We start from the raw sequence: 17,759 nt of genomic DNA, 5'->3' as shown, positions 1-17,759 counted from the left end.
TGACTCTCACTGGGGAATGGTTCCCCGAGCACTGACTCTCACTGGGGAATGGTTCCCGGGCACTGACTCTCACTGGGGAACAGGTTCCCCGGGATACTGACTCTCACTGGGGAACAGGTTCCCCGGGATACTGACTCTCACTGGGGAACGGATTCCCCAGACGCTGACTCTCACTGGGGAACGGATTCCCCGGCCACTGACTCTCACTGAGGAACAGGTTCCACAAACACTGACTCTCACTGGGGAACGGATTCCCCGGCCACTGACTCTCACTGAGGAACAGGTTCCACAAACACTGACTCTCACTGAGGAACGGGTTCCCCGGGATACTGACTCTCACTGGGGAACGGGTTCCCCGGGATACTGACTCTCACTGGGGAACAGGTTCCCCGGGATACTGACTCTCACTGGGGAACAGGTTCCCCGGGATACTGACTCTCACTGGGGAACAGGTTCCACACACACTGACTCTCACTGGGGAACGGATTCCCCGGGATACTGACTCTCACTGGGGAACAGGTTCCCTGGGATACTGACTCTCACTGGGGAACAGGTTCCACACACACTGACTCTCACTGGGGAACGGATTCCCCGGGATACTGACTCTCACTGGGGAACAGGTTCCCTGGGATACTGACTCTCACTGGGGAACAGGTTCCCCGGGATACTGACTCTCACTGGGGAACAGGTTCCCCGGGATACTGACTCTCACTGGGGAACAGATTCCCCGGGACACTGACTCTCACTGCAGAACGGGTTCCACACACACTGACTCTCACTGAGGAACGGATACCCCGGGATACTGACTCTCACTGGGGAACAGGTTCCCCGGGATACTGACTCTCACTGGGGAACAGATTCCACACACACTGACTCTCACTGGGGAACAGGTTCCACACACATTGACTCTCACTGAGGAACGGATTCCCTGGGATACTGACTCTCACTGAGGAACGGATTCCCCGGGATACTGACTCTCACTGGGGAACAGGTTCCCCGGGATACTGACTCTCACTCGGGAACGGGTTCCCCGGGATACTGACTCTCACTGGGGAACAGGTTCCCCGGGATACTGACTCTCACTCCGGAACGGGTTCCCCGGGATTCTGACTCTCACTGGGGAACGGGTTCCCCGGGATACTGACTCTCACTGGGGTACTGATTTCGGGGTGCTGACTCCCATTGGGGAGTGGTTTCCAGGGGTGCTGACTCTCCCAGGGCTATGGGTTCCATGGGCACTGACTCCCATTGGCGTATGGTTCCATGGGCGCTGAGGGAGTGTGCATCATGGGGTATCACAACTGTATGGGGCAGGCTAGATGGACCAGTGAGTCTTTTCCTGTCTGCCATTTCCGTATGCTACAGGGATTGAAGCGGGTGAAGATGAAAGTGGGACACTTTGTGCATCTAAGCTCAGTGTCGAGTGGTCTGCAGCACGAGTTGTGAATCTCCCTCTGCTCCGGCCCAACAAAGCGCTTTAATCCCACCCTCAGGAAAAGACTGTATAGAAAATTAAGATTCTCAATGTGCAACAGCGGAAAGAATCTCCTCCAAGATTTTAGAATTTGGAGAAATGTTAATGGAGATTATAAATGCGTGGCAGCTGGCCATCCTAAGAAGGTGCTACTTTCCACGGACTGAGCAAGGTGAAGATTGCTGCCAGCTGAACCTGCCCCCTCGCTCATGGACCTGCACATCACAGCAGTGAATCAGAATGCTTCGCAAGCTAATTTTGAAAGAACTGCAATGATTCAGGCAGAGCCCTGACACACGACCAGTATCAGGACTTTCACTGGGCACCACTGCCCGTGCCATCTGGTCACTGCGAGTGAGACCAGTGGGTTGCTGAATAATATACCCAATATGCACCCTGGGAGTGTTTGGTGGGTCAGTGTAGAGGGAGCTTTCATCATCATCATAGGCAGTCCCTCGGAGTCGAGGATGACTTGCTTCCACACTATAAATGTGACTGAAGAGCCCAATGCGGGACCTACAGTCTCTGTCACAGGTGGGGCAGACAGTGGTTGAAGGAATGGGTGGGTGGGGGGCCTGGGTTACTGCGGGCTCCTTCCGCTGTCGACGCTTGGCTTCAGCTTGCTCTCGCCGAAGAGACTCGAGGTGCTCAGCGTCCTCCCGGATGCTCCTCCTCCACCCAGGGCAGTCTTGGGCCAGGGATTCCCGGGTGTCGGTGAGGATGTTACATTCCTTCAAGGAGGCTTTGAGGATGTCCACCTTAGGACTTACTTGCCGTGTCGGAGCTCCGAGTCGAGCGCTTGCTTTGGGAGTCTCGTGTCAGGCATGCGGACTATGTGGCCTGCCCAGTGGAGCTGATCGAGTGTGGTCAGTCAATGCTTCGATGCTGGGGATGTTGGCCTGAGCGAGGACACTGACGTTGATGCACCTATCCCGCCAGGATTTTCAGGATCTTGCGGAGGGAATGTCCCTTGGGTATTCATGCAAGGAGAGATTGCTACAATCTTAGCAAGGGACGTTAAGGTCAAAAAAGAAAGAGACCCGTAATTTTTTTACTTCAGTAATTGAAGTAAAATATGAATAAGAACCAAAAAGTTAGTCTTATGTATAAGACACTATTTGAGTTCTCATCACTGCATTCTGTGTGGCTGGAATCTAGGGCTACTGGCTCCACAAGTTCCTTAGTCAGACACTCATTGTCCTCTCACAATTTCACGGGAGGCTTCTACAACTGTGCTCGTGCTCCCTTCTGAGGAACTCTGACAAGAATTCAGGGAATCTTTGAGACAATCGTGGGTGATACTTCTCCAGTATTTTGAAGTGCCTGCTGTACATAGTCCATGACTCTGAGGTATATAGGAGGGCGGGAAACACTACTGTTCTGTAGACCATGAGCTTGGTGCCGGGTTTGAGGTCCTGGTCTTCAAACACTCTCTTCCTCAGATGACCAAAGGCTGCATTGGCACACTGAAGGTGGTGTTGGACCTTGTCATCGATGTCTGGCCTTGTTGACAGTAGACTCCCGAGGTACGGAAAATGGTCCAATTTGTCCAAGGCCTCGTCGTGGATTTTGATGACCGGGGGTAGTGCTGTGTGGTGGGGGCAAGTTGGTAGAGGACCTTATGGATGTTTAGTGTAAGGCCCATGCTCTCATACGCCTCGGTGGAGCTGTTAACAATGGCTTGGAGTTCGGCCTCCGAGCATGTGCAGACGCAAGCGTTGTCTGCGTACTGCAATTTGATGATGGGGGGTGAGATGATCTTGGACAAACCAGGTCAACCTTAAAGGGACCACAGGAGACAGCAGCCTCCACAGTCCGCCCATTGGTACCTCGGAGGACAGCAAGAGTGCAGAGGTTGGAGGACAGCGGGAGGTCGGAGGACAGCGGGAGGTCGGAGCACAGTCGGAAGCGGCGAGCAGCGACCCAGGAACGGTGCAGCACGGGCCAACAGCGTGAGACCGCCACTGCGTCCAACGAAACCCAGGGATAGAGGCCCTGCCCGAAGGAGGACAGCAGGAGTATGTGCAGAGGGAACTTTACTCTGAATCTAACTCCATGCTGTACCTGCCCTGGGAGTGTTTGATGGGACAATGTAAAGGAAGCTTTACTCTGTATCTAACCCCGTGCTGTACCTGCCCTGGGAGTGTTTAATGAGACAGTGTAGAGGGAGCTTTACTCTGTATCTAACCCGTGCTGTACCTGCCCTGGGAGTGTTTGATGGGACAATGTAAAGGGAGCTTTACTCTGTATCTAACCCGTGCTGTACCTGCCCTGGGAGTGTTTGATGGGACAGTGTAGAGGGAGCTTTACTCTGTATCTAACCCGTGCTGTACCTGCCCTGGGAGTGTTTGATGGGACAGTGTAGAGGGAGCTTTTCTCTGTATCTAACCCCGTGCTGTACCTGCCCTGGGAGTGTTTGATGGGACAGTGTAGAGGGAGCTTTACTCTGTATCTAACCCCGTGCTGTACCTGCCCTGAGAGTGTTTGATGGGACAGTGTAGAGGGAGCTTTTCTCTGTATCTAACCCGTGTTGTAGCTGCCCTGGGAGTGTTTGATGGGACAGTGTAGAGGGAGCTTTTCTCTGTATCTAACCCCGTGCTGTACCTGCCCTGGGAGTGTTTGATGGGACAGTGTAGAGGGAGCTTTTCTCTGTATCTAACCCCGTGCTGTACCTGCCCTGGGAGTGTTTGATGGGACAGTGTAGAGGGAGCTTTACTCTGTATCTAACCCCCTGTACCTGCCCTGGGAGTGTTTGATGGGACAGTGTAGAGGGAGCTTTTCTCTGTATCTAACCCGTGTTGTAGCTGCCCTGGGAGTGTTTGATGGGACAGTGTAGAGGGAGCTTTTCTCTGTATCTAACCCGTGTTGTAGCTGCCCTGGGAGTGTTTGATGGGACAGTGTAGAGGGAGCTTTTCTCTGTATCTAACCCGTGTTGTAGCTGCCCTGGGAGTGTTTGATGGGACAGTGTAGAGGGAGCTTTACTCTCTACGTAATCTGCCCTGGTAGAGCCTGAGTGTAGTAGGTGTTGTATAGAAATGTTAAAATCTTCTCCCCTTACCCTGACTTCCATTGTCTCCCAAGAGGTCTGACTAGGGTTAACATGTTGAGTGCGGGGGTGATTACAGAAGAACATGGTTTGTGTTGATGGAGAATATGATAACTTACATTATATCGTGCCTTGTGGGAGCTTGCTGTGTGCAAACAAGCTACAGCGTTTCCTGCATTACTATAGTGACCACACTTCCAAGGTACTTTGTTGGCTACAATGCGCTTTGGGACATCCTGAGGTTGTGAAAGACAATATAGAAATGCAAGTCTTTCTTTAACGTAGGGTAATGTCCACGCATTCAGCTTCTCGCAGGATCCAGCATTCAGCCATCCAGAGCATGCACACTGCCAGATTTTCCTTAACCTCTGACACCCTCTGGGGATCAAGCCTGGGATCTTTCTGGTCTGTATAGCTCTGTACCCCACCCTCTGGTTGTGAGGGCGAGTTCTGCAATACAGCCGCATTGGTGGGTTCTAGATGCAGCTCCAACAACACTCAAGAAGCTCGACACCATCCAGGACATAGCAGCCTGCTTGATCGGCACGCTACCCACCACCTTCAACATTCACTCCCTCCACCACCGGCGCACCGTGGCTGCAGTGGCTACCATCTACAAGATGCACTGCAGCAACTCGCCAAGGCTTCTTCGAAAGCACCTCCCAAACCCGCGATCTCTACCGCCTAGAAGGACAAGGGCAGCAGGTGCATGGGAACACCACCACCTCCACGTTCCCCTCCGAGTCACACACCATCCCGACTTGGAAATATATCGGCCGTTCCTTCATCGTCGCTGGGTCACAATCCTGGAACTCCCTCCCTAACAGCACTGTGGGAGCACCTTCACCACACGGACTGCAGCGGTTCAAGAAGGCGGCTCACCACCATCTTCTCAAGGGGCAATTAGGTCATAATGTATTTGCTTCATGGGTGCTTTGCTTAAGAATTCATAGCAACACATTGCTATTAAGAACTAGTTGGTTTATTAGCAAAAAGGTTTAACAATCACACTACATATTACCAGTTCATCCACCAGGCTCACAACCACCTGCCTCATCGTGGATCCCCCGAACCCAACTGGCCGGAGTTTTATTGAGTCTTGTGAACGTTATGTGACTGGCTAAGCCACTCACAATGCAACAGCTCTGCAAACCTGTGAGCATGCTCACGGGTTCATACATTACACTAGGGATGGGCACACATCCCGACAATGAATACAAACACAGCTTGTACAATGTCAACCAGGAGAGTGCAGTCACTCTCAGATTGTTCCTTAAATTCACCCAAAGCATTTTTTGATGCTTTGTGTTCAAATGTAATTTGCCCGGTTCTTTATTCCCTTTCCTGCCATTTAGCTTTCACACTTCTCTTGGCTGCTTCAGGCTATTTGGGTGATCAACAGTAGCCAGTGAGTGTTATATTCTCCGCTGCAGTTAATGAGCGTGCTCCTGGCTCCAAGGGAAGAAAGTGTTTCAGCCCCTGCTGTGCCGAGGGATGTCAGCACAAGTTGTACACGGTGTGCAGCCAAATCTGTGGGGCCATCGTTCAGCATTCTTCGTGGGACGTCTCACTTTGCTGCGAGATGAAACCTTGCCGTTTTACCTTGGCTGCCAAACATTTGCAAGGGCCAGGGGTTGGAGTCTCTTAACCCCATCCCCTCTGACCCCATCCTCTTCGATCTCCGCCCTCTCCCACCCACATTGGATCCCAGTCTCAAACGCCTAAAATGTAAAAGTCAGAAAGGCTTGCATTTATATAGCACCTTTCACGATCTCAGCACTTTACAGCCAATGAAATGCCTTTGAAACATAGTCAATGTAGGAAGTGTGGCAGGCACTTCCACACTCACTCCCTCCCTCCACCACCGGCGCCCCCTGGCTGCAGTGTGCACCGTCTACAAGACGCACTGCAGCAACTCGCCAAGGCTTCTTCGGCAGCACCTCCCAAACCCGCGACCTCTACCCCCTGGAAGGACGAGGGCAGCAGGCGCATGGGAACACCACCACCTCCACGTTCCCCTCCCAGTCACACACCATCCTGACTTGGAAATATATCGGCCGTTCCTTCATCGTCGCTGGGTCATAATCCTGGAACTCCCTCCCTAACAGCACTGTGGGAGCACCTTCACCACACGGACTGCAGCGGTTCAAGAAGGCGGCTCACCACCACCTTCTCAAGGGGCAATTAGGGATGGGCAATAAATGCCTTCGGTATTGAAATGTATCCTGGAATGTAATGTAAACCTGTTCCCATCTGCTCCATGTAATACCCTTATTTGCACAGTGCTACATGTAATGTGATTTACGGATTGTACTAAACTGTACATTGAAATGAAATGCACACTAGTGCATTGTATGGAACTGTGTCAGCGTCCAAACGAATTGTATGGAATTGCTGACCGCAAGGTACTGAACTATTTTCCAATGTATTGTGAACATTTTATATGAATATGTATATTTTTGGAGAAAAAAAATGCCGGACTTGCCACATCCCAGGAATGAATAAAAAAAATAGCTCCCACAAACCGCAATGTGATAATGATCAGATCAGCAGTTTTTGGTGTTGTTGGTTGAGGGATAAATATTGCCCAGGAAGAACTTCCCTGCTCTTCTTCGAAATATTGCCATGGGATCTTTTATGTCCACCTGAGAGGACAGACAGAAAAGCGACACCCCCGCCAGTGCAGCACTCCCTCAGTACAGGCACTGGGGGTGCTGGCCTGAGATCACGTGCTCAAATTTCTGGAGTGGGACTTGAAGTCACGGCCAGACATTGCAACTCCTGTAAAAAGGCAATTATTTACCGTGCAACATTGCAGAGAGCATCGGGATGCACTTCCCCAAGGTGCCTGAAGTTTATTGGAATTGGACCACGGGCGGCGAAAGTTCCACAACGAGCAGCTTGCCACCAGCTTCAGATCCCGTCGGGCAAGGGTGTCGGGTCAGCTTCGGTCGGACGATTGAAGGGTTTCGCTCCCCCCCCCCCCCGCCCCCTCTGCATGGAACCCCGGTATCTCAACGCTGCAGGAGCCAGGCTAAAGTCCGCCGAGCTTCTCCTCTTGACCGTGACGCGCAGGTTGGCGGCCGCTCGGGACTTGACGCTACGCGCGGCCATTCTTCGACATGTAGACCGCGAGAGCCACCACGCCGCCGACATATGTGCAGACTCCCAGGGCGATGGAGCAGACCGCCGTACACAGAGCCTGCCTGGAAGCCGAGCTGGCCCGACGGTAATCCCCTTTGGCCGTGGCCCTGCTGGTCTGGAGGGCACAAGATGGGAAGGTTTCATTGTCGCACCGGAGAATAGAACACGAGAAGTAGCCAGCGTTAATTCTTCTAACCAGAATATTTAAAACTGATATTCCAACCTGTATTTATATAGCGCCTGTAATAGTTTAAAAACATCCCAAGGTGCTTCACAACAGCGTTATCAGACATCGGCACCCCATCCTACACCTTCAACACTCACTCCCTCCACCACCGGCGCACCGTGGCTGCAGTGTGCACCGTCTACAAGATGCACTGCGGCAACTCGCCAAGGCTTCTTCGGCAGCACCTCCCAAACCCGCGACCTCTACCGCACAGAAGGACCAGGGCAGCAGGCGCATGGGAACACCACCACCTCCACGTTCCCCTCCCAGTCACACACCATCCCGACTGGGAAATATATCGGCCGTTCCTTCATCGTCGCTGGGTCACAATCCTGGAACTCCCTCCCTAACAGCACTGTGGGAGCACCTTCACCACACGGACTGCAACGGTTCAAGAAGGCCTGCTCACCACCACCTTCTCAAGGGGCGATTACGGATGGGCAATAAATGCCGGCCTTGCCAGCAAAGGCCACACCCCAGGAACGAATAAGAAAAAGGAGCACTTGGATCACTTTTAAGGAGCGTCTTAATGGAGGAGAGAGAGGCAGAGAGGTTTAGGAAGGGAATTCCAGAGCTTCGGGCCCAGGCAGCTGAAGGCACGGCCAGCAATGGTGGGGCGAAGGAAATCTGGGTTGCATAAGAGGCAGAGATCTCGGCGGGTTGTCGGGCCAGAGGAGGTTACAACACGTTTAATGGCTGCTACGCAACCCTGCCCATAGAGTACTAAACACAACTCTACTTCGACTGTGGCAACTGGCTGGGAACATCGGAGCATAAGAAATCTTAACCGATAAGGGGTTATGGGGAGCGGGCAGGGAAGAGGACCTGAGTCCATGATCGGATCAGCCATGATCGTATTAAATGACGGAGCAGGCTCAAGGGGCCATATGGCCTACTCCTGCTCCTATTTCTTGTGGAGGCGGCCATTCAGCCCCTCGAGCCAGTTCTGTCATTCAGTTCGATTCAGTGTGGTTCTGGACCCCAACTCCATCGCTCCATATCCTTTGAAACCAATATCTGATTAAAAAAAAAATCTACCGATCCCAGCCTTGAAAGCTCCAATTGAACCCCGCTCAGGATCCACAAACGTTTGAGGGAGAGAGTTCCAGATTTCCTCTTCACTTTGTGTGCAAAGGTGCTGCCTGTTTTATCGGTTTAGCTCTAAGTTTAAGTTTGTGCCCCCTTGTTCTGGAGTCCCCTAAACAGAGGAAATAGTTTCTCTGTATCGCCCCTATTGAATCCCTTAATCATATTAAACACCTCGATTGGATCGCCTCAACCTTCTGAACTCCAGGGCACAAAGCCCAAGTTTAATCAACAGCAGGAATGTGTGGAAGATGGCGTCTTACCTTCTGTGACAAGTAAAACGCAGCAATTCCCATGGGCCAGAAGCAGCAGAGCATGGAGAAGACGGCAAGTCCCAGGTAATCCTGGGGGATGATGAGGGAGAAGGTGCCATCACTGTCACTATCGCTGTCGCCTTCGCTGTAGTAATCCGTCTGCGAACACAGCAAGGTTGACACCGTGAGTACTCTCGGGGTAAAATACCAGATCAGGGAAAGTGACTCAGGCACTGACCTTTCACCTCTGGGATCTGTGCTCCAGCCCAGCCCAGACTACATTTCTACAACGCCATTAACGTAGAAAAAACATGCCTGACGGGAGCCCAGTTAGACCAAAATGGATGCCAAGCCATGAAGGGAGTTAGATGTGGCCCTTATGGCTAAAGGGATCAAGGGGTATGCAGAGAAAGCAGGAATGGGGTATTGAAGTTTCATGATCAGCCGTGATCTTACTGAATGGTGGTGCAGGCTCGAAGGGCCGAATGGCCTACTCCTGCACCTATTTTCTACGTTTCTAAGAAGATAATTGGGAAGGGATGGTTGCAGAGGTGATGTAATGTATTTGCTTCATGGGTTATTTGCTGAAGAATTCATAGCAACACCTTGCTATTAAGAACTAGTTGGTTTACCAGTGGCCTTTCCACCAAAAGTCAGCGGCCATTGCACTCTGCACGTGGCCACCGATTTGCGGTGGTAACAGGTCTTAAGAAAAGGGGGTAATTTCAGCCCCCAAAAAATAGATTGATCTCAGCCTTGAATATACTCAACGATTCAGCATTCACATCCTCTGGGGCGGAGGCTTCCAAAGATTCACAATCTTCTAAGTGAAGAAATTCTTCCTCATCTCAGTCTTAAATGGCCGACCCCTTATCCTGAGACTGTGACCCCTGGTTCTAGACTCTCCAGCCCGGGGGGAAACATTCTCCCTGCATCTACCCTGTCAATCTCCCCCCGCTTACATCGACAGGTTTAACATCTCATCTGATAGATGGAGGGGTACCCAATGCTCCAGGGTTGTTCCGCAGTCTCCAGGAATTAACGTCTAATCTCAAAGACACCCAGGAGAAAAGTCACAGGGGCGTTTACATTTTCTTTGAACGCTTTTTTTTTTAAATTAGTTCTAAAAATAACTGGCATGGAATCAGAAACTTACAGCACGGAAGGAGGCCATTTCGGCCCATCGTGTCCGCACCAGCCGGCAAAGAGCCACCCAGCCTAATCCCACTTTCCAGCTCTCGCTCCGTAGCCCTGTGGGTTACGGCACTTCAAGTACTTTTAAATGTGGTGAGGGTTTCTGCCTCTACCACCCTTTCAGGCAGTGAGTTCCAGACCCCCACCGCCCTCTGGGTGAAGAAATTTCTCCTCAAATCCCCTCTAAACCTCCTACCAATTACTTTAAATCTATGCCCCATGGTTGTTGACCTCATTGCTAAGGGAAATAGGTCCTTCCAGGTCCCTCATAATTTTATACACCTCAATAAGGTCTCCCCTCAGCCTCCTCTGTTCCAAAGAAAACAACCCCAGCCTGTCCAATCATTCCTCATAGCTAAAATACTCCAGTCCCGGCAACCTCCTCGTAAATCTTCATTCGGCCCGTCGAGCCCGTGCCGGCTCTCTGCAAGAGCCCCTCAGCCAGTCCCACTCCCCCACCGCCCTTTCCCCGGAGCCATGCACAGTTTTTTTTCTTCATGTGGTGTCTATAATCCTTCCTGTCTAAGAAGGCTCTCTCTCCTCTCCATCTCTATCTCTCTCCCTCCCTATTTATCTCTGTCTCTCTCTTTCTCTCTGCCTCTCTCTCCATCGCTCTCTCCCTCCCTCTCTCTCTCTCTGTCTCCACCTCTCCCTCCCTCTCTCTCTCTCTCTGTCTCCATGTCACCCTCCCTCTCTCTCTGTCTCCATCTCTCTCTCTGTCTCCATCTCTCCCTCCCTCTCTCTCTCTCTCTCTCTGTCTCTGTCTCCATGTCTCCTTCCCTCTCTCTCTCTCTCTCTGTCTGTCTCCATGTCTCCCTCCCTCTCTCTGTCTCCATGTCTCCCTCCCTCTCTCTGTCTCCATGTCTCCCTCCCTCTCTCTGTCTCCATGTCTCCCTCCCTCTCTCTGTCTCCATGTCTCCCTCCCTCTCTCTGTCTCCATGTCTCCCTCCCTCTCTCTCTCTCTCTCTGTCTCCATCTCTTCCTCTCTGTCCATCTCTCCCTCCCTCCCTCTCTGTCTGTCTCCACCTCTCTCTCTCTCTCTCTCTCTGTCTCCACCTCTCCCTCCCCCTCTCTCTGTCTCCATGTCTCCCTCCCTCTCTCTCTCTGCAGTATGTAAGTCTAGTGTCTATTCCCTTTTGAAAGCCGCGATTGAGTCTGCCCCTTTCAGGCAGCGCATTCCAGATCCTAACCACTCGCTGCGTTAAAAAAAACATTTCCCTCATGTCACCCTTGAATCTTCTGCCAATCGCCTTAAATCTGTGTCCTCTGGTTCTCGACCCTTCCGCCAATGGGAACCGTTTCTCTCTGCCTACTCTACAGGGGTGGGTGGGGACAGGCCGTTGACTGACAGTGAAGTCAGTGAAGGCAATCAGGTAAAGAAAAGGTCTGCTTTACAGCCATTTCTTTTGAAGTGCAGTCACTGTTGTAATGCAGGAAATGTGGCTGCAAATTTGCACACAGCAATGTGATAATGATTAGATAATCTGGGTTTTTTTTAGTGGTGTTGATTGAGGGATAAATATTGGCCCAGGACACCTCCCCTGCTCTTCAAATGGTTCCATGGGATCTTTTACATCCATCCGAGAGGACAGACAAGGACCTCAGTTTAGGGTCTCGTCTCAAAGATGGTACCTCCGACAGTGCGGCACTCCCTCAGCACTGCATTTGGGTGTCAAACCTAGATTTTGTGCTCAAGTCCCTGGAGTGGGACTTGAACCCACAACCTTCTGACCTATCATCATTGGCAGTCCCCCGAAATTGAGGAAGACTTGCTTCCACTCTAAAAGTGAGTTCTTAGGTGACTGAACAGTCCAATACGGGAATTACAGTCTCTGTCACAGATGGGAAAGTTCATGGTCTATCGGGCTGTAGTAATACCCTCCCTCCTGTATGGCTCAGAGATGTGGACCATGTACAGTAGACACCTCAAATCGCTGGAGAAATACCACCAACGATGTCTCCACAAGATCCTGGAAATCCCCTGGGAGGACAGACGCACCAACGTTAGCGCCCCCGATCAGGCCAACATCCCCAGCATCGAAGCACTGACCACACTCGACCAGCTCTGTTGGGCGGGCCACATTGTTCGCATGCCTGACACAAGACTCCCAAAGCAAGCGCTCCACTCGGAAATCTGTTCCATAGGCAAATGTGCTACCCAATGAGCCACTGCTGAGATTACATAGACTGTAATACTGGGGCTTCAATCAAATGTCCCACTGGAAGCTTCAAGTAGTGATTGACCCAAGGTTATAGTGAGGTCCCAGGAGCTGCCTGCAGATGTGTGAGTTAGCTGGGGGGTTGGTGTAACCTGATGTACGCAAGTGCCTGCCATTTCCAGCAGGGGGCAGTGGTGCACATTCAGCTGATTTACACTTTGCACAGAGGGTGCTGGGGCTATTAATAATCTAATTGATCCTTTTTCTAGTGTGTGACTCACTACCAACCCACAGATTGCATCCTGTAAAATCCTTCCTATGTAAGAAAGGCTCTCTCTCTCGCTCTCCCTATCTCTCTCCCTTCCTCTCCATTTATCTCTGTCTCTCTCTATCTCTCTCTGCCTCTCTCTCTCCCTCTCTCCTTTCCTATCTCTGTCTGTCTCTGTGTCTGTCTCTCCAATGCTCCCTCCCACTCTTTCTCTCGCCCTCTCTGTCCCACTCTCTCTCTCCATCCCTCTCTCTGATTCTCTGTCTTTGTGTCCATCTCTCCCTCCCTTCCTCTCCCCCTTTCTTTGCCTCTCACGCCATCTCTCCTTCTATCTCTCTCTGCCTCTCTCTCTCCCTCTCTCCTTTCCTATCTCTGTCTGTCTCTGTGTCTGTCTCTCCATATCTCCCTCCTTCTCTCTCTTTCTCTTTGTCTCTCACTCTCTGGCTCTCCTCCCTTCCTCTGTCTCTCTCTCTATATCTCTATCTCTATCTCTGTATCTCTCTTTGTCTCTCCATCCCTTCCTCCCCTTCTCTCTGTTTCCCTCCCTCTGTCTCTTTCACTCTGTCTCTCTCTCCCCATCTCTCCCTCTGTGTCTCTCTCCATGTCTCTATCCCCCCCCCACCTCTCTATTTCTCTCTCTCTGTGTCTCCATCTCTCCCCCTTCCTCTCTGTCTCTCTCACGCTCCATTTCTCTGCATCCCTCCGTCTCTCTCCATTTCTCTCTCTCTCTCCCCCTCACTTCCTATCTCTCTGTTGGCGTGCTATTTATAAAGTGTTTAAAGGATTATATTTTGGTGTTGGATGCTGTAAATTTCAATCTAATGTTCCTCTAGTCCCTGTGGAACTAATTAAAATAAATCCTAATTGCTTCAATCATGTGAATTATTTCACAGAACTGAATAATGAGGAACTGATTCACAAATGAGCAGAGTTGGAGAAATAAGTCAATAAAGGGGAATTTAATGCCGTGTAATGGGACCCAGTCTCAAATCACATCCTAGAAACATGCATAGTTCCCTACGCACAATGTTACTTTAAAAGAATGAAGGACTTGCATTTATATAGCGCCTTTCACATCCACAGGATGTCCCAAAGTGCTTCACAGCCATTGAAGTATTTTTTGGAGTGTAGTCACTGTTGTAATGTGGCATCCAATTTGCGCACAGCAAGCTCCCACAAACAGCAATGTGATAATGGCCAGATAATCCGTTTCAGTGATGTTAGTTGGGGGATAAATATTGGCCCCAGGACACCGGGGAGAACTCCCCTGCTCTTCTTCGAAATAGTGCCGTGGGATCTTTTACATCCACCTGTGAGGGCAGACGGGGCCTCGATTATTGCTATGTAGACAAATTCAGGACGCGATTTCCATTCGGCAAGATCCCACAAGCAAGGATTGGGTGAACAAGGTTAATGTAACTGTCAGCCGAGGCTCAATGGGAGCATTTTTGTCGCTAAGTCAAAAAGTGATGCGTTCAAGCCTTGCTTCAGCCATGTCATCGCATAATCTGGTCATTAGCTCAGCTCAGATTCCAACTCGCGTAGCCCGACATCTTACTCACCCAGTCCTACATCTTGTTGTCAGCTGTGGCTCAGTGGGTAACACAGCTGACTAGGCATTAGAAGGTTGTGGGTTCAAATCCCACTCTAGGTACTTAAGTACAAAAATCTAGGCTGACACTCGAGGGAGTGCTGCACTGCAGGAGGTGCTGTCTTTCAGATAAGATCTTAAACTGCACACTCAGGTGGACATAAAAGATCCCATGCCACTATTTTGAAGAAGAGCAGCGGAGTTATCCCCGGTGTCCTGGGGCCAATATATATATCCCTCAACCAACATCACTAAAAACAGATGATCTGGTCATTATCACATTGCTGTTTGTGGGAGCTTGCTGTGCGCAACTTGGCTGCTGCCTTTCCCACATTACAACAGTGACTACACTCCTAAAGTACTTCACTGGTTGTAAATCACCTTGAGACATCTGGTGGTCGTGAAAGGTGCTATATAAATGCAAGTCTTTCTTTCACACGGGGGATGTTGGACTAGACTTATGGAGAAGCAAGGATTTGCGATATAGTGAAAAGGCAGATAGAGGGGAGGGGGTTTGAGATCAGTCAGAAAGGGATAGGCTTGCTGGGTCTAACCCAAATAGTCTCGTCCACATTCCCAACGCTGTTTTTTTCCATAAGGAATCGATGAAAGTCCCGAATGTAACTGGCAAATTAGGACAGGAGGCAGCACGGGCCTACGCAGCCTGACGTCCATTTTGATTTCCGCGGCAACCAATTTACCTGCGTCTCCGGAAAGGGGAACTCCTCCACGTTGATCGAGACCGTTGGGACTTTCGCCTGACTGGTGTCAGGTTCCAGAGCCCCGCGCTCCGCGGAGCTCCCGCCCTCCTGTATCGCGGCCTTGCTCTCGGTGAAAGTGGTCTCCGCGCAGCCTCTCAGGCCGGCCCAGAGCCCGGGGTCCGCGCACAGCACGGGGCCCGGGCTGTGCAGGGACTCCGCGGTGCTCCGCAGCGAGCGGGTGTCCAGGAGCTGCTGGGCCAGCCGGGAGTCGGCGCGACTCGGCAAATTGCCCTGAGCCAGCCGGCTCCAGATCGCCGCCGACGAGGTGCCGGCTCGGCCTTGGGGAGATGTCGGGCCCTCCTGGGCCAGGCTTCGGCCAAAATGTACGTGACCAAACGGTCTGCTGCTCGTCTGCTTGCCCAACAGTGGGCTCTGAAGCTCACGCAGATTTTCCATCGCTTCACCGTCCTTTCCACCCAACGTCAACAGATGTGCTGCATCGTGTCTGTCAAACAAAATGATGCTTTATTCTTTTTTGGCTAATGGCAATAATTAAAATCTTCAAAAGACTTGCATTTATATAGCGCCTTGCACGACCCAAAACGCTTTACAACCAATGAAGTAATGGGAACTGTACCATAGTGGCTATGTTACTGCACCAGTAATCCAGAGGCCTGGACGAATGATCCAGAGGCCCGAGTTCAAATCCCACCACGGCAGCTGGGGAATTTAAATTCAGTTCATTAAATTAATCTGAACTATAAAAAGCTAGTATCAGTAATAGTGACCATGAATTGTCGTAAAAGCCCACCTGGTTCACTAATGTTCTTTCAGGAAGGAAATCTGCCGCCCTTACCCGGTCTGGCCGACATGTGACTCCAGACCCACAGCAATGTGGTTGACTCTTAACTGCCCCCTGAAATGGCCCAGCGAGACACTCCGTTGTATCAAACCTATGACAAAGTCAGTGTGGGAGCACCTTCACCACACGGACTGCAGCGGTTCAAGAAGGCGGCTCACCACCACCTTCTCGAGGGGCAATTAGGGACGGGCAATAAATGCCGGCTTTGTCAGCGACGCCTGCGTCCTGTGAATGAGTAAATAAAAAATTACTTTTTGAAAGCGTGGTGACCGTTGTAATGTCGGGAAATGCGGCAGCCAATTTGCACACAGCAAGCTCCCACAAACACCACTGACCAGATGTTTCAGTGATGTTGGTTGCAGGATAAATATTAGCCAGGACTCCGGGGAGAACAACCCCTGCTCTTCAGAGAGAGCCAGCATGATCTGTAAAGGGTACATCATGTCTAACGAACCGAGTTGAACTTTGTGAGGAAATGACCAACGTGGTGGATAAGGGAATGTCTGTGGATGTTATTTATATGGACTTCCAGAAGGCATTCGATAAGGTGCCACATAAGAGGCTGTTAACATAAAGGAAACGACTGCTGCCAACGACATGAAGTTGTTGCGCATGTGCAGTTCCAATGGTCTCAAGGTTCTTGCCAGACTTTGTCGTCAACAGTCATTTCCGGTCACTAGAATAATTCACAGCCCTGCTTCTCAAATGTGGCCACAGTCCCCAAAGGTTTAGGATAGGACAGTAACTATTCATAAAATCCTAATGCGGCTGTAATGTATTTGCTTCATGGGTTCTTTGCTTAAGAATTCATAGCAACACATTGCTATTAAGAACTAGTTGGTTTATTAGCAAAAGGTTTAACAATCACACTACACATTACCGGTTCATCCACCAGGCTCACAACCACCTGCCCCATCGTGGATCCCCCAAACCCAACTGGCTGGGGTTTTATTGAGTCTTGTGAACATCACATGACTGGCTAAGCCACTCCCAATGCAACAGCTCTACAAACCTGCGTACAACACACGTGTAAAATGCCACTGACCGCAATGCAATGTCCATATTTGGATGGGAAGACCAGGTTTAATGGCAAAGTTGAGCATGCACCCTGCTCAGATGACAGGAAAGATCTTTTTTAAAAAAATGAAACAGATAAAACTTGAGATGAAGTTGAGCCGGGAGCTTTGGGCTGAGGAATCTGGGCGATTCCCAATGTGGAACCATCTCTAATTCAAAAAGGCAATGGGCAGAAAAGGCTGCGAACAAACAGGTTGCAAACATTATCCTGCACGTTGCGTGTTTATCATTTCACTGTAACTATTTGTACTGCACTTTTTATGACAGACGTGTGTCTGTCAAGTTCCCTCCCCCCCAATTGCGGTTTCTGTCAAACTCCGCCCCCGCACCCCCCCAAAATCATTCCCTCCACGTGATGCCGAGAAGCAGGACATGAGGCCCCGACTCTTCCCCCCCCCCGACTCTCTCATCCCCCCCCCGACTCTCCTCCCCCCCCTCGACTCTCCTCCCCCACCACCCGATTCTCTTCCCCCCCCCGCACTCTCTTCTCCCCCCTGATTCTCCCCCACTCAGACTCGCTTCCCACCCCCCCGACTCTCTTTCCTCCCCCCCAGACTCTCTCTCTCTCTCCCCTCTCCAGACTCTCTCTCTCCCCCCTCCAGACTCTCTCTCTCCCCCCTCCAGACTCTCTCTCTCCCCCCTCCAGACTCTCTCTCTCCCCCCTCCAGACTCTCTCT

At 51.0% G+C, this 17,759-nt stretch overlaps 1 protein-coding gene across 1 annotated transcript; it reads right to left on the bottom strand.

Annotated features, from left to right (window-relative positions):
- Nucleotides 1-7,620: 7,620 nt before the first annotated feature.
- Nucleotides 7,621-15,599, bottom strand: LOC139239081 (synapse differentiation-inducing gene protein 1-like). Its single transcript, XM_070867599.1, has 3 exons — nt 15,144-15,599; nt 9,240-9,389; nt 7,621-7,779 (listed from the first exon to the last, which is right to left on the bottom strand). Exons 1-3 carry the CDS (start codon nt 15,597-15,599, stop codon nt 7,621-7,623), a joined length of 765 nt encoding a protein of 254 aa, XP_070723700.1.
- Nucleotides 15,600-17,759: the final 2,160 nt, after the last annotated feature.

Source organism: Pristiophorus japonicus, chromosome 26, assembly GCF_044704955.1.
Source record: "Pristiophorus japonicus isolate sPriJap1 chromosome 26, sPriJap1.hap1, whole genome shotgun sequence".
In the NCBI taxonomy this organism is placed as follows: domain Eukaryota; kingdom Metazoa; phylum Chordata; class Chondrichthyes; family Pristiophoridae; genus Pristiophorus; species Pristiophorus japonicus.
This window is presented reverse-complemented; position numbering and strand designations above follow the sequence as displayed.